General features: G+C 45.4%; 1 protein-coding gene across 1 annotated transcript; it reads left to right on the top strand.

Moving 5' to 3' along the window:
* Positions 1 to 4,334: 4,334 nt before the first annotated feature.
* SEC23B (SEC23 homolog B, COPII coat complex component) lies at positions 4,335 to 18,965 on the top strand. Its single transcript, XM_063152508.1, has 20 exons — positions 4,335 to 4,378; positions 6,156 to 6,391; positions 7,438 to 7,495; positions 8,066 to 8,152; positions 8,333 to 8,569; positions 8,924 to 9,009; positions 9,451 to 9,595; positions 10,120 to 10,278; positions 10,918 to 11,033; positions 11,958 to 12,081; positions 12,483 to 12,563; positions 12,885 to 12,974; positions 13,216 to 13,322; positions 13,456 to 13,609; positions 14,953 to 15,030; positions 15,320 to 15,481; positions 15,700 to 15,786; positions 17,192 to 17,347; positions 18,145 to 18,210; positions 18,714 to 18,965. The coding sequence occupies exons 2-20, from the start codon at positions 6,171 to 6,173 to the stop codon at positions 18,801 to 18,803; spliced, it is 2,304 nt and encodes a 767-aa protein (XP_063008578.1). The 5' UTR covers positions 4,335 to 4,378; positions 6,156 to 6,170; the 3' UTR covers positions 18,804 to 18,965.
* Positions 18,966 to 19,147: the final 182 nt, after the last annotated feature.

Below are 19,147 nucleotides of genomic sequence, written 5' to 3'. Positions count from 1 at the left end.
ATATGAAAGTGTTCAAATCTTGCTTGATTTCCATTTCCCTTCTTACAGCACGGATGGAGGACAGAGGCTAATGAGGGTGCTGTACAAAGAATAAAAAACCTCCCATGGTTCCTGTCCCATGCAGGGAGGGTATGGATGCAGAGAGAAAGGCTCCTTGTGTGGGTATGGATGCAGAGAGAAAGGCTCCTTGTGTGGGAGCAGTTAGGTGTGTACTGGAGCAAACAATGAATACTGATAAGCTGCTGGAAAGTCCATGGAGGGGCTTGTGATTGTCCCAGTGAGGTGAGCACTGCCAGCAGGCTCTGCTTTTGCTGCAGTGTTGTCTCCAGGTGAAAGGGATGTATATCTACAGAGGCTGAAGGGCTCTGAGGAAAGAGATGTGGGAGTGAAATGACTGGAGCTTTGTTCTTCCTCTGCCCCCTTTAACCACTCAGCACAGAGAAGCCAAGGGAAAAACGCTGCTCTCTTCCCTGGAAGGAGCTTTGGATCAGACACCCTTTATTCCACCCAAGGTAATTTCATTGAGGTGTGGGGTTGGGTTGTCTTTGTCTTCCTGTCTTCAAAGGGGACCTGACACAATGGGGTCCTGAGCCTGCTGCTGCAGAGATAACACCATGTTTGTGCTCCACTGCAGCTAGGAGATAACTTCCAGGGAAACAGCAGGGCTTTATCATGCAGGTATGTCATTTTATGCTCTATAATCACATTCATTGGCAATAAGAAAAAGGAGAGAAAGCTTCTCCTCAGTGAACAGCTTTAGGAAGTAGATAAATGGTTTATTAAAGCTCTTTATATTTTGGCATTGAGTTTATCTGGCTTAGATGACCTTTATGGTATCTGAAAGTTCTTAGCATTGAAGCTGTAACAAGACTTCTCAGATTTGGGGAAAAGTGCCTATAAGGGAAAAGCAATTTCAATTTAGTTTCTTACAGATAGCAATCTGTCTATTTCTATATGAATCAGAGGAATGATCTTTCTGTCACTCTGGTTCTTCATGAACCTGGCTGATCTATCAGCCTGACATTCTTATCTGAAAAGGGAGTAAATGCTAAAAGGTAGTATTAATAGTGTCCTGAGTTGTGTCAATCTTCTCCTTAGGGCAAAGCTGTCCCTATTCCAAACTGGTATGAAATGCAATGTTTTGAGGAAGCTACTACAGTAGCTCTAGCACTCAATATGAAAACACATGTGTAGAAAGCTGAATTATCCCTTAAAACATGGATGACAACTAGGAAGCATGATCTACTCATTTATTTGCACAGGCCTCATGCACGAGGTCAGGGCTCAGCTGCTGCAGGACCATGAGATCCCTCGTGAGCTGGAGAGAGCTCATCCTTGTTTTCATGAGCCCTGATCCTGCTGACAACTCTCTTTTGAGTGGTTTCCTCACTAGTAGTAGCCAGCTGTCCAAAGGCAAGCGGGAGGGTGGGCACACCCAGATGCCACACGGGATCGAGGGCAAAATTGTGCTTTAATTCCAAGACAAACACTGGCCACGGTAGCCGGCTGCACTGAGAACTGACAGTGTGCAGCTGGCAGCTATTGCCTGGCATGTGCAGCCTTTACACTCCAAAGTTTAAAACATGAAGGTGAATGGCAAACTTGAGGCTTTGGTAGTGAAAACATTTTCCCCGTGGCTGAGTGGCTGTTTAGATTTTTCCCGAGTTTGGTTGTTTGGCTGCGGGTTTTGTATTTTTACTCAGATGGTAAGTGACACACTGGAGGTGTGATGGTAATTGTTGTTCCTCTGGTGCTGCTAGAGCACCATCTCCTGTCTCTTCCTGGGATGGCTCCAACAGGGAAAAAGCTCTGTCTTAAGCCATACCGGATTCTTTTTTGCCTCCACATGCAGAGCAGATTTTGGGAAGAAACTGTAGTGAGTGAAGACAACAGGGTCTCCTATTGCTGCTAAACACTTGATGCTTTGAAAGAGGGTACAGACACCTCAAACAGAGCTGTCCTCTGCCACACACAGACCACCTTTCCCTGCGCTTGCTCTGCTTGGCTGGGACTTTCTGTCATTTCACCTGTGAGAAATGCATGGCTGGACCCTCCTCAGACACACTTGAGCCCAGCTTAGCTTGCAGCCTGGAGGAGACTCAAAGCTCCAGAGGTGGTGTCCAAGTTCTCGTTGAAAATATTCACTTCCACCGTGAGAAACTTGGTCATTGGACTTTGCTCACTTGATCACTCTTCAAGAGGTCTTCTGGGGAATGGGGAGGACAGGAACCAGAGCTCAAAGCTCTCTTCTCTTTCAGCTGTTAAATACAAACCAAGTTTAGGCTTGTATAGGCAGCCTGTGGTGTTCTCCTTTCTCCCACTTTTTGAGCAAGCTTGTGCTTCTTTCAGGAAATGCTTTTGGGAAAGCTTTTATTTGGGTTATTTGTTCCACAGACACAGAGCTTTAAGGTTGTGCTCCTCTTCCAAAATAATTTGGTTCAACCCAGCAGACAGGTAAACACCACACAGATGTTCCCTAACTTCCTCCCCAGTGGGATGGGAGAGACAATTGTAAAAAAAAAAAAAAAAAAAAAAAAGCTTGTAGGTTCAGATGAACACTGTTTAACAGGGCAGAAAAGGAAGGGAAAATAATGGAAAGGGATTATATAAATCATGTGATGAACAATACAGTTGCTCCTCCTCCTGATCATTGCCCAAGGAGTGCCAGAGCAGTGGGCTGCAAACCAGCAGCCAACTCTCCCCAGTTTTATTGTTCAGCATATGATAAGGAATAAGGAATATCCCTTGAGCCACTGGGGATCAGTTGTCCTGCCTTTGTCCCCTTTCAAATTATTGTGCAGCCCCAGCTTGCTGGCTGGCAGGAAGAACCTGAAAAATCCTTGACTTAGCATAAGAATTGCTCAGCAAGAACTAAATTATCAGGGTGTTATCAACATCTTCCTAATCCTAAATCAAAAAAATGCAGCACTAAACCAGCTCCGAGGGAGGAAAATTAATTCTGAAAGTTGAAAGCAGGACACAAACTCAAAATAGTTGCTCAACATTTTAGTGAATCTAATGTTTGCAGGGGGTGCACTGTGGCCTTGAAGCCCTGGGTCCTGGTAAGACTCTTTGCTGTTGAGATGTGGCAGTGGGAGGAAGCTGTAAACAATCAGACAACTTCAGAAAAGTAAATTTGCTTTGCCTCCTACTTGGAGAGCCAGTCCTGGGCTGAGAATGTTCATCCTACACCTGACAATGTTAGCAATACTAGTAGTTTGAATTTTACACACTTTAGCATACACACATCAGTAGTATGCTACTATTAGTATGAACTAATGTTCACCTCAGACAGCATTTCATTTTGCTTTGTTTTGGACCTGGAACTGTACTCTGCACATTCCAAACACAGATTTCTGTTGCATTTAAAAGAAAGAAAACAGGAAATCACTTGTTTTTAAAATTTTAAAAGTCTAATAGGAATAAAATGGTTATAAAAATTGTAATACAATTAGAGTAATAGTAATTTGGACAATTTGAATTAGGACAATATGAGACAATAGAAATAGTTATGGACAGTCTGGGTACCTCTTTCTGGGCAAAATAAGCCCGAAAAAGGACCCACGTTAACAGAGGATTAACCCTTAAAAGCAACAGGCTGTTGCGCATTCATACACCTCATCCATGATGCATAAATTCCATTCAAACACAGGATTCTGTCTGGTCATCATCAACTTCTTCCTCATAATCCTAACGGCGTCTTCAAGCCGTTAGAATTATAATTTTTTTCTGATAAGAGAGCAATAAATTCTCTTTCTCTGAAAGATTTAGGTGTCCTGTGGCTGCTATCTCGCTGAGAGTCCTTTTCTGAAAAAGCATCTTACATAGCATCGTTTCTATTTTAACATTTTATTATAACCTAAAACTGTATTTAGCACACTACTTAAGAAAAATAATACAGCGTAACTTTCTAACACAACACATATAATATTCATTTCAATATTTGCGAAAAGCCAATCATAAAATACGCATTTTTCACACCAGGAAGTTCTGTGCTCCGGGCTGCACACGACAGCGCGCTGCCAAGCCAGCCGAGCCCCGTGAGGGCAGAGCTGCTTCCCTCATGCCGTGCCAGGGGAGCAACGCGGCACCGCATCCCACACTTGGGAGCGTCACCCCGTCCATCGCCATTCCGAGGCGGAACCTGCCGCCTTTAGCCAAGATGAGCTCCCTGCCGCCGCCGCCACGCTAAGTTTGGTAGGGGCACGCCTCTCCCCTCCTTGTGAGGGGCGGTGCGGCGTGCCCTCAGCTAAGATGGCGGCGGAGCCTCAGCGGGCGTGCCGCCGCCATGTTGGCGGCGGGCAGCGCGTACCGCTGAGCTGGCCTTGCCGGGCGCGCGGGGCGTGCCGGGAGGGAGCGGCGCGAGCGGCGCGGGCAGGTGGGAGCGGCGGGGCTCCGAGGGGATGGGAACGGGAACGGGGACGGGAATGGGAGGGTCTGTGCCCCCTGAGCGACACTGGCGGTGTCAGGCGCTCAGTGTCGGCCCCTGTGAGGGGGAAGGGGTCGTCCCCTGTGAGGGGAGCCAGTGGTGTCCCCTGCGGGCGGGTGTGGAGGGAGCGTGGTCAGTGGTGTCCCCTGAAGGGATGTGGAGCGTGGTCAGTGGTGTCCTTTGAAGGGATGTGGAGCGTGGTCAGTGGTGTCCCCTGGCCCGGTGCTTTCATGGGGTCAGCAGTATCCCACAGAGCAGGGCTAGGGTCGGGCATGCCCTCTGTGGAGGGTCCCCTATGGCCGTGCCGGGGATCAGTGGTCTGGGGGATGGAAGCGGCACCTATGGCTCTACTGGGGTCTATGGTGTCCCCCATAGCCATGCCAAGCGCACCAGCTGGGCCATTACACCTGTCCTGACCCCAAACTAGGGCCACAACTCATGTCAAACCCAGCATGGCAGTCAGGGCTCTGCCTGGGGCAGGGAAGTGATGCTGGGCTGCAGCTGGAGAAACATGGAATAAATTCGCTCTGTGGCTGTGCTGCATGCCCGAGATGTCAAATGTGTGTATTGCTGTTCTGGTGTGCGGGGTCTTTCACAGGCAGACTCAGCTCTGACTTTCACCTTGACAGACCTGTTTGTGTTGTGAACCCTTCTGTTTGTCCATCGAATGAGGGGATGGAAACATGGGGCAATTCTGCCTAAGCTTGATTTACATCCTTAATAGCATAGAGGAAAATGTCAGTGAATTTGGAGTTCTGTAAGACAATATTACACCAAAACTTCCCCTCCTCTGAGGGGACACGTTGCTTCTGATTTTTCATGTGTGTAGCCCTCCTGAATATCCCACCTGCAGTGAGGACCAGGAGTAAAGTAATCCTGAAGCATCTGCAGCTGTAGGTGAACCTCTGAGTTTCCTTGTCTGAAGCAGGTTGAGGAGCTGCTGCTTTTGGCTCTCTGAGTTGCTGCTAGTGCTGTGTAGTGTTTTTGTGGTCTGGATTTGACAAGTAAGTTTTTTGGTAAGCTTGTCCTTGCCTTTCTCAGAGAAGTCAAAAGTAGTGATGGCCTGGAAGCTCTTGTTTGTGCCTTATTTTGAAGAGTTTAGTAAGACAACACAGGGAAGGACTCCTCTGTTGTGCTGGGGATATTCCTCCTTGATGTTTTCTGAAGTCCTCTGGACTCTCAGTTCCTTCCTTCCAGTGGGACAATGATGCCATGCACAGTGGGTGTCTTTTTATATTTTGTCATGTTCTTGCTTCTCTTTGTAAGCAGGTCAGGCTGGCAGCTTGGTGACATTTGTGACTGGTTTGGTGTCACACTTGGCCTCCTTTTCTCCCTGCAGCATTTCAGCTGAAGGCTCCAGGATGTGTTGCAAATCTGGCCTGTTTTCCTTTACTGACCTAGTCAGGCAGGATTGCCTTGAGGCTGATTTTGAGATGTTAAAAGTGAATCATAAGAAAAAAAAAAAAACAACCTCTTGCATTCTGCCTTTGAGTGTCAGCTTTCCTTGTTTCTTTGTTGGATTTGCTGGTGGTTTAATTGGCTGTAACGTTGATGAGAGCGCTGGACAGAAGAGATTAACGGAGTCACGTGGTTTATTTGATAATGGGATTAATGCATTGTGCTGTGTTGGCTTTGTCCTGCAGTGCCTTGTGCCCTCACCTGTAGTTGATGTGCTGAGCTCCTTTGCAGGCTCTGCTGCCTGAATGTGCATTTTTCTGTCCTTCAGGAGCTTCTGGGGGCCATGGCGACGTACCTGGAGTTCATCCAGCAGAACGAGGAGCGCGACGGGGTGCGCTTCAGCTGGAACGTGTGGCCCTCCAGCAGGCTGGAGGCCACCAGGATGGTTGTGCCCCTGGCCTGTCTGCTGACCCCACTGAAGGAGCGCCTGGACCTGCCCCCCGTGCAGTATGAGCCAGTGCTCTGCAGCAGGCCCACCTGCAAAGCTGTGCTCAACCCTCTCTGGTAGGAGATGCTCGGATGGGGATGTTGGAAGGGGACCTGATTTTCATCTGGGCTTCGCTGCTTTCTTATTGCCCTTTGTCTCTGCCCTGTGCCTGGCAGCCTCTTTGATTTAGGTGTGGTGGGCTTGCTAAAATCCATACATCAACATGCCTGTTACTAGAGCTGACAGGAGCAGAGGGCACAGGAGGATCTTTGGGGAGGCTGTTAAGGCAGAGAGTCCTGTCAGCATCCCAGATAATTTAATGGTGAATGAGGAAACTCATAACAGACAAAGATGTCCATTATACTGGTATACTCAAATCTAATGATTTGAGTGCTCTGGACTCTGATGTTCACTTGTTTTCCTCTGGACTCTGATGTTCACTTGTTTTCCTCTGGACTCTGATGTTCACTTGTTTTCCTGCTTCCTACACATCCTGCTGCTTGTAGGTCAGCTTCAGTATGAGCATAATGAAGTAATTTTAGAGGAATATCTCGGTGCCAAGATCATGTGATGATCACCATGCTCAGAACGTGGTGTTGGGCTGAGAAAAAGCAGGGAATGCCAGTAAGAGGAAGTGAAATGAGATCAAAGCCATGGAAGGAGAACGTGGCATCCTGCACTAGCAGGATGTTGTACTGGGCTGAGGAGAGTAAACTCTGTGGGCCAGGGAACAGCCTGTTTGTTCTGTGTTTGCACAAGATCTGGGTGGATGGCTCCTGCTGCTCTGAGGCTGGAGCACTTGTGTGCTACAGCTGCACAAACAATAGGACATGAGAGGAGCCTAAGTGCAGTGGAAGAATGATTAGACCCAAGTCTGTGTCTGCCAAGGGCTGAGCTTCAGAGAGCTGGCAGTGGCCCCTCGTGCTGACAAGCCTGGAAATGGCAGGGCTGGATTATCTAATGAACTTCCTAGTAATAGACAAGAGTCTGGTCCCTGAAACACTTGCTGTTCAAGCTGGAGTGTCTGTTTCTTCTTCAGTGCTGTGAACCAGCATGGATTAATGAATTAATTGCTGTAAAATTGTTCCTGAAGTGACACCAGTGCCTCATTTTTCCCTTGCAGCCAAGTTGACTATCGGGCCAAGCTTTGGGCTTGTAACTTCTGTTTTCAGAGAAACCAGGTGAGTTGGAAAGAGCACTTCCACCTTTTCAGTGAACACTTTATTGATGGCCTTCCCTGGACATGAAACATAAATTCTGCTTCTCTAAATCCCTTCCCTTGGCCTGCTTCTCTTGCTGAACCCCCAGGCTAGTGTACAGTCTGACATGCTGTCAGTGGTTTTACTGGCATGCAGAGCACAGCAAGGAGATAAAAATGCATTTTTGTTCCATGTATCTCAGTGTGTTTTTTGCATCTGATATTTAATATTCCTGCAGATATGGAATTCATTAGATTTGAGTAGACTTTTGCCATCAGAAACTATGGCTAAAAGAATTTCAGCTACTACATTGTTGCTGTTGTAGCCTTACCTTTTATTTACACTGGATTGAGTCCATCCTGCTGGCCACTTGTCTGTGCTTAGGAAAAGAACTGTGGATTTCTTGTAATGAATTAATCAGATTGGTGCAGTGGCAGTAAATAAAAAGTTAAATAACCACATCAGCAGCAGGGCAGGCTCTGTGCTGCAGGAGAGAGCCCTACATTTTTGCCCTGCAGCTTACTTGTCCTAATTTTTTGTTCTCTTTTTCAGTTCCCCCCAGCCTATGCTGGCATTTCTGAAGTCAATCAGCCAGCAGAGCTTATGCCTCAGTTTTCAACAATTGAATACATAGTGCAGGTAAATGAACCACAGGCAAGTCTGGAGCTCCCAGAATTGTCTTATTTGTGACAAATGATATGTGTGTAAAATACTCTTAGGATAATGCAAATAAATACCATGTCTGCAAGGTGCTTAAGAAGGGGCTCATTTTATTCCTTGGCTGGAGGCTTTACAAAATGTCATTTCTTCCCCGGTCAGCGAGGTCCGCAGACGCCGCTGATCTTCCTGTATGTTGTGGACACGTGCTTGGAGGAGGAGGATTTGCAGGCCCTGAAGGAGTCCCTGCAGATGTCCCTGAGCCTGCTGCCCCCTGATGCCCTGGTGGGGCTCATCACTTTTGGCAGGATGGTCCAGGTTCACGAGCTGAGCTGTGAAGGGATTTCCAAGAGCTACGTGTTCCGGGGCACCAAGGACCTGACAGCCAAGCAAATCCAGGTGTGCTCTGCCATCCCTCAGGCCAGGGGCTTGTACCTCTCAGCTCTCTTGGGCTCTCTGGGAGAAAGGAGGGCTTGGTGCTCTCAGCTGTGAGCCTGTTGCCCTCCCAGTATCTCTCCTGTCTTTTTGCCTTTGTAAGTGTCTTAGAAGCTTGTTCAGAATTGAGTTTGTGTATCTCACATAATGGACCCATGATCCATTCCTAATGGCAGTGCAAAGATGAATAATTTTACAGATTTAAGTATATTTAATGCTGCAGTATTATTGCAGGCCTCAGGGTATATTAAATAATAATACAAGTGATATGTTTAGTGTTTGAATAGTTCATCTCTGCTTCCTCTTTACTGTTCTCAGGATATGCTTGGGCTTTCGAGGCCAGCTGTCCCCATGCAACAGGGAAGACCTCTTCAAACTCCAGAGCAGCCTGTTATTTCCAGCAGGTAAGCTTCACAACACACAGCAGGGCAGATGCTTTATGCCCCTTTATATCTGTAGGTCCTGCTTCTAACTCTGGGTTTCCCAGGAGGGGAAAGAAGATTTAAATGGTTTTGTCATGTCACAGTTATTTACCTCCATTGAACACAGTTTTCTCTTTTTCATTGGTAGCTCTCATGCTTTTCAGCAAACTCACCTTTGAGCTTCTTTCCTGTTCTTTATGTGATTTTGCCTCCTTGTCAGTTCTTGATGTCTTGCTTTGATCAAATTTTTTATTTTGCAGAGGCTTATCTCAGAAAGTTTGCATGTAAGAAAACAACCTGCTTCATGTCTCTTTATTTCTGATTATTGTCTCAGTGCAATTTATGTGTCTGGCAAACAACAGAGGCAGTTTTTTTCTTCTGCAGACTTAGAAGCAGGAAAACACTGTATTTATATTTTTGCAGGTTCCTACAGCCTGTGCATAAGATTGACATGAATTTAACAGATCTGCTTGGAGAGCTGCAGAGGGACCCATGGCCAGTGACCCAGGGAAAGAGACCCCTGCGTTCTACTGGAGTGGCTCTTTCCATTGCAGTTGGCTTGTTGGAGGTACTTCTAATCTGCTGTTTGAGATGAGCAGGCCAAAGTAAGCACATGAGTGCAGCTGGGTTACAGTGGGGTGCAGAGCTGCAATTTGTCTCTGGTGATATTTGAGCTGTGCCAGCACCAGCTAATGCAGAGTGAGCTGGAAGGTTCCATCTAAATGGTAAAATTTGCAGGTATTTAAAGGTTTCTGATTCTTATGTGTGTTGCCACACAAGGGGTGATACTAAGCACGGGATTTATCTAAGTATTATCTAAGATATAAGTAAAGAGAACAGAAACTGCCTGTTTCCTGTTTTGAAGGCATGAAGCTTGATATGGTTTGAGTTTAAACTTTATCTGAGTGCTGTGCCTGTCAGGAAGTGCATCACTGTTTATTGAGGTGGCCTCTAGCAGGGACAGGTCCCCACTGACCTTGCAGGAGCACATGCACACCCTTCTCTAAAGAAAGCATTGTTGCTATTTAATCAGTTTCCCTTTTTTTTTCCCCTCCTCCCCCTCTCTGATCTAAGTCTTTGCTTTTATTTTAGGGCACATTTCCAAACACAGGGGCCAGAATAATGCTGTTCACAGGTGGGCCACCAACACAGGGGCCAGGCATGGTGGTGGGAGATGAACTGAAAACCCCCATCCGTTCCTGGCATGACATAGAGAAGGACAATGCAAGGTTCATGAAGAAGGCCACCAAAGTAGGTACTAGGGCTTGATGGGTGTGTTTAAAAGCTGAAACTGAGTGTTGGGTCAGAACATTATGTGGGTTGCATGGTTGTCCTTGAAATAATCTGAGTCTTTGTGTACACTAAATTATGAGGATGGTTAAGGGAAGGGTAAAAAAACTTCCTCCTAGTTAGTTCTCCATCATGGTCTTGTGCCTTCTCAGAGAAGAAAGTATTTCAGTGTTGTTTCTTAGCTGGTGGTGGGTGGAGAGTTTGTTCATCCCCATCGTGGTATCTCCTCCTGGAGAGGAACAAATCTCCCTATAACTGGTTATTTCCAGAAAGCTTCCTTTGTCTTCTTTCATTAAAATAGAAAAAATGTGAAATGTGCCTGACAGCTTAGAGAAAGCACCTGTTCTCTTAACTCTCTTTGGGTTCCCAGCAAGTCATCACAGACTAGATGATCCCTTGTCATTTATGCACTGTTTATATTTGAGACAATAAACTCATCCAAATGCATCCCTCATGCTGGAAGGGAGCAGTGTGCTGCAGCCAACATCTCTTTAGCTACCACAGCCCTGGTGGTTGCCCCATGTGTCCCTTGTGCTGGCCTGAGGTGGGGACAGCAGAAGTTGCCCTTTGCAGCCTCCTAACCCCAGTGTGTGTTCCCAGCACTACGAGACTCTGGCCCACCGCTCTGCGGCCAACGGGCACTGCATCGACATCTACGCCTGTGCCCTGGACCAGACAGGGCTGCTGGAGATGAAGTGCTGTGCAAACCTCACTGGGTATGTTCACAGCAGGGCAGCACCCAGCTGGCACCTGCTTTTTGGGGGTTTTCTGGAGGGGGAGAATACTTCAGGAAGCAATTAGGTGTGCTGGCAGGGCAGAAGGTTTTTTTTATCGGTCTGTTCTAAACTGTGGTTTGAATTTGCCAGGAATTATATGGCAAGCCTCACCTGATCCCAGTCCACATTTCTGGAGTCTCAAAGCAGCATGTGAATTAGCACTGCTGTTAGAAAACTCACTGGTGGGTAGATGCTTTCCTTGTGTGGGCCAGATTTTCTCTGCTTAACAGCTCGCTTATGCTTTCTCCAGAGATTCTTGACTTCCCTGGGCCCAGTTTTAAGTGACATGTCTTAAGGGATAAATGTCTCTGTCCCATACTGCTAGAAATTATTTCTGTGAGGAAGGCTGTGTGCTAACCCAGGCTTTTGGGGACATGGCATGTCGTACTGCAAGTGCAAGGTGTTTGCAAATAACCCCTCAGTGCTCAGCAAGGAGAAGAGAGACTGTTTGACCCTGTGGATGTGTTACTGAGCTGCATCTGGTCAGGCCTGGGTTTGCCAGGGCACTTAGGGGAGGCCCAGCACCTTCCTGCAGCCACCCCTGGTGTGGTGTGGGTGGCTCCAGCCCTGCTCAGGGAAAGCAGCCTGAGCAAAGAGCTTTCCAGGGTTGAAACACAAACGTTTTGAAGGAAGCAATGGCAAGAAATAGAGTTGAGAGAAGAAACTGAGAAATGTGGAGCACTAACCCGTGTGGCTTTGTAGGAGGCACCCATGAATCTGCACTCCCTGGTATGAATCCTGCCTATGCAAAGGCATGCTCTAAAGCAGTAACTGCATGTGTTTGCATGTGTCAGAGGTTCAGGGATGTATCCTTGGTGCTTCTAGATCCCAACTGCTTCAGTTCCCTTGTTTTTTCTTTCCCAGAGGACACATGGTGATGGGAGACTCCTTCAACACTTCTCTCTTCAAGCAGACCTTCCAGAGGGTATTTAGCAAGGGCTACAATGGGGAATTTCGGATGGCTTTTGGTGCAAATCTGGATGTGAAGGTGAGAGATGAGTTTGATTGCAGTTTCTGGGATGTTTGGGATGTAGGAATGTCTACATGTTTGAGGTCAGATGTAGTGCTTCTTTGGGAGAAGATATTTATTTGGAAGCTTAGTAATTTTGTTGTTGTTGTGTGGGGTTTTTTGTTTTTGTTTGTTTTGTGGTTTTGTTTTATTTAAAGCAGCCTCTCATCACTCAACAAGGAACATTTTATACTGTTTTATCTCTATAAATATGTCTTCATTATTAAAATGTGGTTCTGCAGATTCACTAATTGTAGCAGTGGGTGGTCTGGGAAATACCATCTCATTAAAGCTGAGCAACACATTTAGACTGTGTGTATTCTATTTGATTGACTTCATGAAAAAACCAAACTTTTTTTTTTTTTTTTACCTTGTTCAAGACCTCCAGGGAGCTGAAAATTGCAGGAGCCATTGGACCATGCATATCCCTGAATGCTAAAGGGCCGTGTGTGTCTGAAAATGTAAGTTTCTGACATGGAAAAATCTTTAATAAAGAAATAAATATGCAATGGAAAGTTTGTGTCTAGACCTACAGTTGAAGCAGAATGTCAGAGTTTTCCAGGAAACATCCCTAGGAAATTGCAGCCTTTCTTTGACCAAATTCCTGCTTCCTAAGGCTTTTTTTTTTTTTAACTGGATGGCCTTCAGTAACTTCATTCACACTCAAAAGATGCAGAATCTAGAAGGCCTGCCATTACTTGTACATCTGATCAGAATTTAACATAAACTGGCCTTTCCTGCTGCTAGAGGAAAATTGCTGCTTTCTTTTTGATTCTGTGCAGGAACTTGGAATTGGAGGGACATCTCAATGGAAAATCTGTAGTCTGGATCCCAGTACAACTCTGGCCATCTACTTTGAAGTGGTAAATCAGGTAAGTCCTGGCTTTTTTTTTCAAATCATCTTTTTTACTTGTTACAGGTCTAGATAATGCCATGGCATCCCCTGTGTAGCAGGTGGATGGTTGCAAAGCAGCCAAATGTTCTGTGATGAAGAAATAATTTCAGATTTTTTTTGTGTGTGTCTATTTCCTTTATGTGCTCTGGGGGCTTGTTACAGCTGGGAAGAGTTCTGGAAATCATGTTTTGAAGTCTGTGCTTGTGTTTCATTTGCAGCACAATGCACCCATCCCTCAGGGAGGCAGGGGGGCAGTGCAGTTTGTCACCCACTATCAACACTCCAGCACGCAGAAGCGCATTCGTGTCACCACCATAGCCAGAAAGTGAGTACCCCGTGCCAGTGCTCTGCAGAGTGGCAGCAGCTTCAGCTCCCATCTGTGCTGGGACTCCTGGCATCTTGCTGCAGCACTGGCACATGTGGATGCACGTGGCATTAACCCTTTGCTCACCCTGCAGCTGGGCAGATGCACAGACTCAGCTCCAGCACATCGAGGCCGCGTTTGACCAGGAGTCGGCTGCGGTGCTGATGGCACGGCTGGGAGTGTACAGGGCTGAGTCTGAGGAGGGACCTGATGTTCTGCGTTGGCTGGACAGGCAGCTCATCAGGCTGGTAAGGCCAACACCCTGAGCTTGGGGGCATTCTTGATTTCAGTGATTTCAGTGAAATTTTTGTGATTCAGTTTTGTTTGTGCTCGGATCATGGTGACGTCACTGTAGCGTGGAATAACTCAGAACCCAGTGTGATCAGCAAATTCAGGATGGGATAAGTGAACATCCCATCATGCTGAAAGGGATTGAATAAGGGATAGTGAAACATGGAATAATGCAGGTGGGATGGTCACTGGTTCAACCCTCCTACTTAAAGTAGGACCAGTTCTAAAGTTAGAGCAGTTTGCTCCAAGTCTTGTTCAGTTGTGTTTTGAAATCTCCAAAGGTAGGATTTCTTACACTTCTCTTGACAGCCTGTTCCAGTGTCTGGTCACAGTCACTGGTTTTATATTTTTTCCCCTCTTCCCTGCCTCTATCTCTCAATCAGAATTTCCATTTCCCCAGTTACCAGTCAGGTAGACAGCAAGTTGACTCCCTGATCTCACACTGGCTAAACAAACCCAGCTTCTTCAGCTTCATTTTCTTCATAAGCTGTTCCAACCCCTGACTAACTTGGTGGCCTCTGCTAGGCCAGTTTGTTTGTATATGCTAGACCATTTCCATGTTCGTCTTGCACTGGAGAGCCCACAGCTGGACACAGCATTCAGATATGGGCAAGTTCAGGATAGTAATCTGAATTAATTCTGCAACCTCCTACTGTCTCTTGCTTTGAATTTCACAAGCCCAGATTGTCTAAATCAGTGCTGGTCTTGTCCAAACACCCATGTGGGGTTGGTGCTAACACAATATGGCACAGCAGACCCTAAAAAACCAGGGCCAGTCAAATAGAGACGGGAGCACAAGCACAAACAGGGGCAAACTGTTTGCTGCAATGACTGTGGGATCATTCAGAGTTTAATTTCTAAAACCACTGATACTTATTTTCAATGAAATGGTGAAATACTTATTTGCTGTTCTGCAAGAAGTGTTCCATAGGGTGCAGAACAGTGTAGGTGTAATAGCCTTGAATTAATGGAAAAAAAAAAAGGTAGTGCTGTAGAGGCACCATTTCTTTCATTCTTGGATAATTTCAAATCTAGACTTTATGAATATATATATGTATATAAATAATATATATATATAAATAGATTAAATCTTCATTCTCATTCCAGTAAGACAGAAAAACCACTGACTTAAAGAAAAATAACCTGTAAATACTGTAGTACTTGTTCTTGTCAGGTTAATGCCTTGATTGTTTAAAAATTAGCAGAACACCCTGTAGAAAAAGAGATGTAAATTCTATTGAAAAAAAAAGGAAAAAATAGAAAAAAGAGATAACCAAAGTACCCATTTTGCTTCCAACAGTGTCAGAAATTTGGACAGTACAACAAAGATGATCCCAACTCCTTTAGGCTGTCAGAATCATTTTCTTTGTATCCTCAGGTAAGAATGTCACTTCCCACAGCCATGGGAAAAGTGTGCAGGGGTGAGTGTGAATGGATAAAACATCTGTTACTGTTTATCAGATTCAGGAGGGGAGGAACAGGTGCTTTTTTAATGGACTGGTCCTGTAGTTCAGCACTGCAAGAGACCAATAATAGAAGAAGTCTGAGGAGTTATTAAGGGGCAGACTTTTCCACAAAGAATTTGCTGTTCAAAAATACTGGAATTGGGTTGAGATGTTTTGGCACTTTGGCTGACATTTGTTGTCTCACTCCCCTTCCTGCTGCAGTTCATCTTCCACCTGCGCCGCTCCCCGTTCCTGCAGGTCTTCAATAACAGCCCCGATGAATCTTCCTATTACCGGCACCACTTTGCCAGGCAGGACCTGACCCAGTCCCTCATTATGATCCAGCCCATCCTTTATGCCTATTCTTTCCATGGGCCTCCTGAGGTGAGTCTGTGTTTTCCAGGAAGAGGTCAATCAACTCAAAATAATGAGTGGTCAGTTGAAGTAACACTATTTCAGCCAAAAGGCCCCTCTAGATTTAAAAAAAAAAAATTTATTCAAAATCATATCAAATGACACTTGGATGGGCATAGAAATTGCTCTCTGACATCGTGAGATCTGAGAGCTTAGGGGTGCCTGATTTTGTTCTTTATTTTCCCCAGCCAGTGCTTTTGGACAGCAGCAGTATTCTTCCTGACAGGATCCTCCTGATGGATACTTTCTTCCAGATAGTGATCTACCTTGGTGAGGTATTGTGAAACACATTCTCTTTTTCTGTGCTCCTTCCTCCTGCCATGCATGCAGCCAGCTTTGCTGCTAGTATGAAATATTAACAAACTAACTTCTTGCAAAGCTCACACAGCATAATGACCATGTCACCTACATGCTGCTTGTTGGAATACAAATCCCACCACTATCAGAGTAAAAATAATACTGGAGCCACTAAGATATGTTCTGCACCAAGTAGCAGTACAGCGCCAATGTGCTCTCTGTTGATGGAGTGGCAAAATTATCTTTTGTCTCCTTAAAAAGGAAAAAAGCCCAGAAGTTTCTTTCCTTAGTTAGGGAAAAAGACACCTCATGGAACTTGGGGGACTTCACCTCAAACTTAAGGATAGCCAACTGGACGGGAGCCAAAAAGTCCCACCTAAGCAATTTACTAGAAGAAGACAACAAAGGAACCAATCACTTTTGTGAGGTGTTTTACCAGGAGTAAGAACCTGGCTTAGTTTTTCTCTGTGAAGCATTTTGTTATTTTGCCTTTTTAAAATCTTTTCTGTTTCCAACACTACCACAGAAGCCATCCTGCTGATTTTATGCCTTCTAAGGTAGCTGAGCTATCTTGGTGTGATATAAATCTCCAAGAGCTTATGAGACCTGGCTGGAAGAGACCAGATATTATAGCAGCTGTTGTGTTGGCTTGGCCGTGAAGGGGGTCCCTTACCATGCCTGGAAAAGGCCAGAGACACTGGAAATGCAGCAAGGCAGAGTTACAAGATGATACATACTTTAACAGAGTTGCAAGTATTTTCAGAGGAGTGACAGACTTTTTCTTGCAGGGTTTTCATACTTAAGTACTGAGACTCTTCAAGAAATCAGGCAGTTTTCCAGTTTTAAATACTGGATGTTTTTGAAAGCTGCTGTTCCTTCTCTCATGACTGAGGGAAATGCTTAGATACTGCCCCTTTCTAAAAATCTTCTGGAGTTCCCTTAAGGAGTTTCTATCTTCTATTGCAGAGCAAGACACTCAGCAGGTGGGTAAAATTCAGAGAAGGGAAGAGCTGAGTGTCTGACCTGTGTCTGTACAGAGGAATTGCTGCAGATATATGGTGCATGCAATGGATGCCATGAAAATACTGTAAAGCCAAGCCAGATTCAAAAAGTCAGTGATTTGTAAATGTTTCATTTCTGTGTGGGCACAGGCTGAAGCATATTGAAGATTTTCAACAAACTGCTCTGGCACTGCACAAATTGCTGCCAGGTTTTGTGTGGGGTGCCTGTGCTTAAATTCAGGGGCAGAAAGTAATGTTGTAGGTACTGTAGTGAAGGTGTGTTTGCCCCTAAGCAGAAGCACATGTAGCATTCTCAGGGTAAAAAGGGGAGGCTTGTAGACATCTCTGCTCCATTTTCATTTCCTCCCTGTCCCATCAATAGACTATTGCCCAGTGGCAGAAAGCTGGATACCAAGACATGCCTGAATATGAAAACTTTAAGCACCTCCTGCAAGCCCCACTGGATGATGCCCAGGAAATCCTGCAAACCAGATTCCCAATGCCACGTTACATCCACACTGAGCACGGGGGCAGTCAGGTGAGGAACTTTCTGGAGGAACTCTTTCTGTTGTTGCCTAGAGCAAATGGCTCATTCTGCTTTTCTGAAAGGATGGTTCTGGTGGTCCAACACAGTTTAGCTCTTCAAAGTACAGAGCTTACATATTTTCTTATCAGCTTTTGCTACAACTCTGCCTTTTAATAGGCAGATCACTTGCAGGATATGGTTATGAAATCTGAGGGTGGAAAAAAAAAGGGAAAGTCAACTTGAATATGTTTTTATTCCCCAGTAAAAAGGTGGGAAATAAATGATTTGGCTGTGTGTCTATAGTTAGCTTGCTAGGACAGTAGTGCTGAATGATTGACCATCTGTATCTTCACTCTCAGACACTGAATGAGGATATGAAACTGTTCTTATTTTCACTCTTCCTGGAATTGCAGTATACTGTAACTTGTGTACAGTGTACCTGTAGCAGTGAAGGGGCAGGAACTGATGCTCCAAACCAAAGATTTGGTGTTGATTTTTGATGTGACCCTTTTACACTGAGCCCTTTTTGGAAGAGCAGATGTGGCAGGGGAGAAGAGCAGTGCTGGTGTTTCCTGTGCCATGGAATCAGAGCTGCCAGCTGGGCACAGCCTGCTGGAGCAGGGCACTCAGTGCCCCTGGGAGACAACCTTTGTGGAGCAAGGATTTCTGGGCTTGAAACCTGCTTAAGTTAAATTAGTACCTTGCAAAAGCAGAGGAACGTTGCTGGTCATGCATCTAGAGTGGGATGAAGCCTGAGGGAGCAGACAGGGCTCTCATTTTACCAAACTCCTCCTCTTTTGTCTTTATAGGCCCGGTTCCTCCTGTCTAAAGTGAATCCTTCTCAGACCCACAATAACCTCTATGCCTGGGGCCAGGTAAGCAGTGTAGGAGGTGCTTGTGTTTGGGAATGCTGTAAATACACATGGACACGTATCTGTGTGCAGTGGCCATCCTGTCTCACAAAGTGGCCACAAACATCATTACATTTGTCTTTGGTTCTTTATCATGGTAGCACTGGATGATCAGAATGGAGTTTTCAAGCCTGGATGTCATGCATTTTTAGTATTCTGGAAAAAGCAACTAGCATATGGATACATGTAGATCTAATTTAGCTGAGAATATTAGGCTTTTTTATCCTGTTTGCTTACCTTTGGGCAGCAGAATTCCCAGTGCTTTAGGAAGAAGAGACTTCCCTGCAGCAGTTCAGATTGTATGAGAGGATAATGTCAGTGCTGTTGCCAAAGAGTGGCATCTGGCTTTTGCAGGAGAAAAAGGTTTTAGCAGGCAATTAGGTCAGACTGTTGACATTTGATTTGCTTTTAGTTCATCCCCTGTGTTAGCAGCAGTATTTTAGGCTTGTTATTTGTTTTTTCTGCAGGAATCAGGAGCTCCAATCCTGACAGATGATGTGAGTCTCCAGGTGTTCATGGACCACCTGAAAAAGCTGGCCGTCTCCAGTGCATCGTGACTGATCACACTGAGCAGCAGCAGCAGATTTACATGGATCGTGTTGATGACAAAAGTGGACCAATTCATTTACATTTCCTTTCCTCTCTTTTAAACTAAGGATTTTAACTGTTACACGAAATAAACATTCAGGGAGAGTTTTTTACTTCTCCCTTCTAATTTATTTGTATTGCCGTTTGTCTATATTCTGTTCACTCTGCATTTTGCACACATCCTAATTAGAGTAGAAAGGTGTCTTAGCCAACAGAGATTTTGACAGCTTTAGCCTAACTTTTAAGAATTCTCTTTTAAGAGTTCTTAAGAGGTCTCCCAGCAAGTGGGAAGCTGTATTAATGAAGAACAAAA

This window comes from Melospiza melodia, chromosome 3, assembly GCF_035770615.1.
Source record: "Melospiza melodia melodia isolate bMelMel2 chromosome 3, bMelMel2.pri, whole genome shotgun sequence".
Classification (NCBI taxonomy): domain Eukaryota; kingdom Metazoa; phylum Chordata; class Aves; order Passeriformes; family Passerellidae; genus Melospiza; species Melospiza melodia.
The sequence above is the reverse complement of the archived record's forward strand: the minus strand, read 5'-3'. Positions and strand labels throughout refer to the sequence as shown.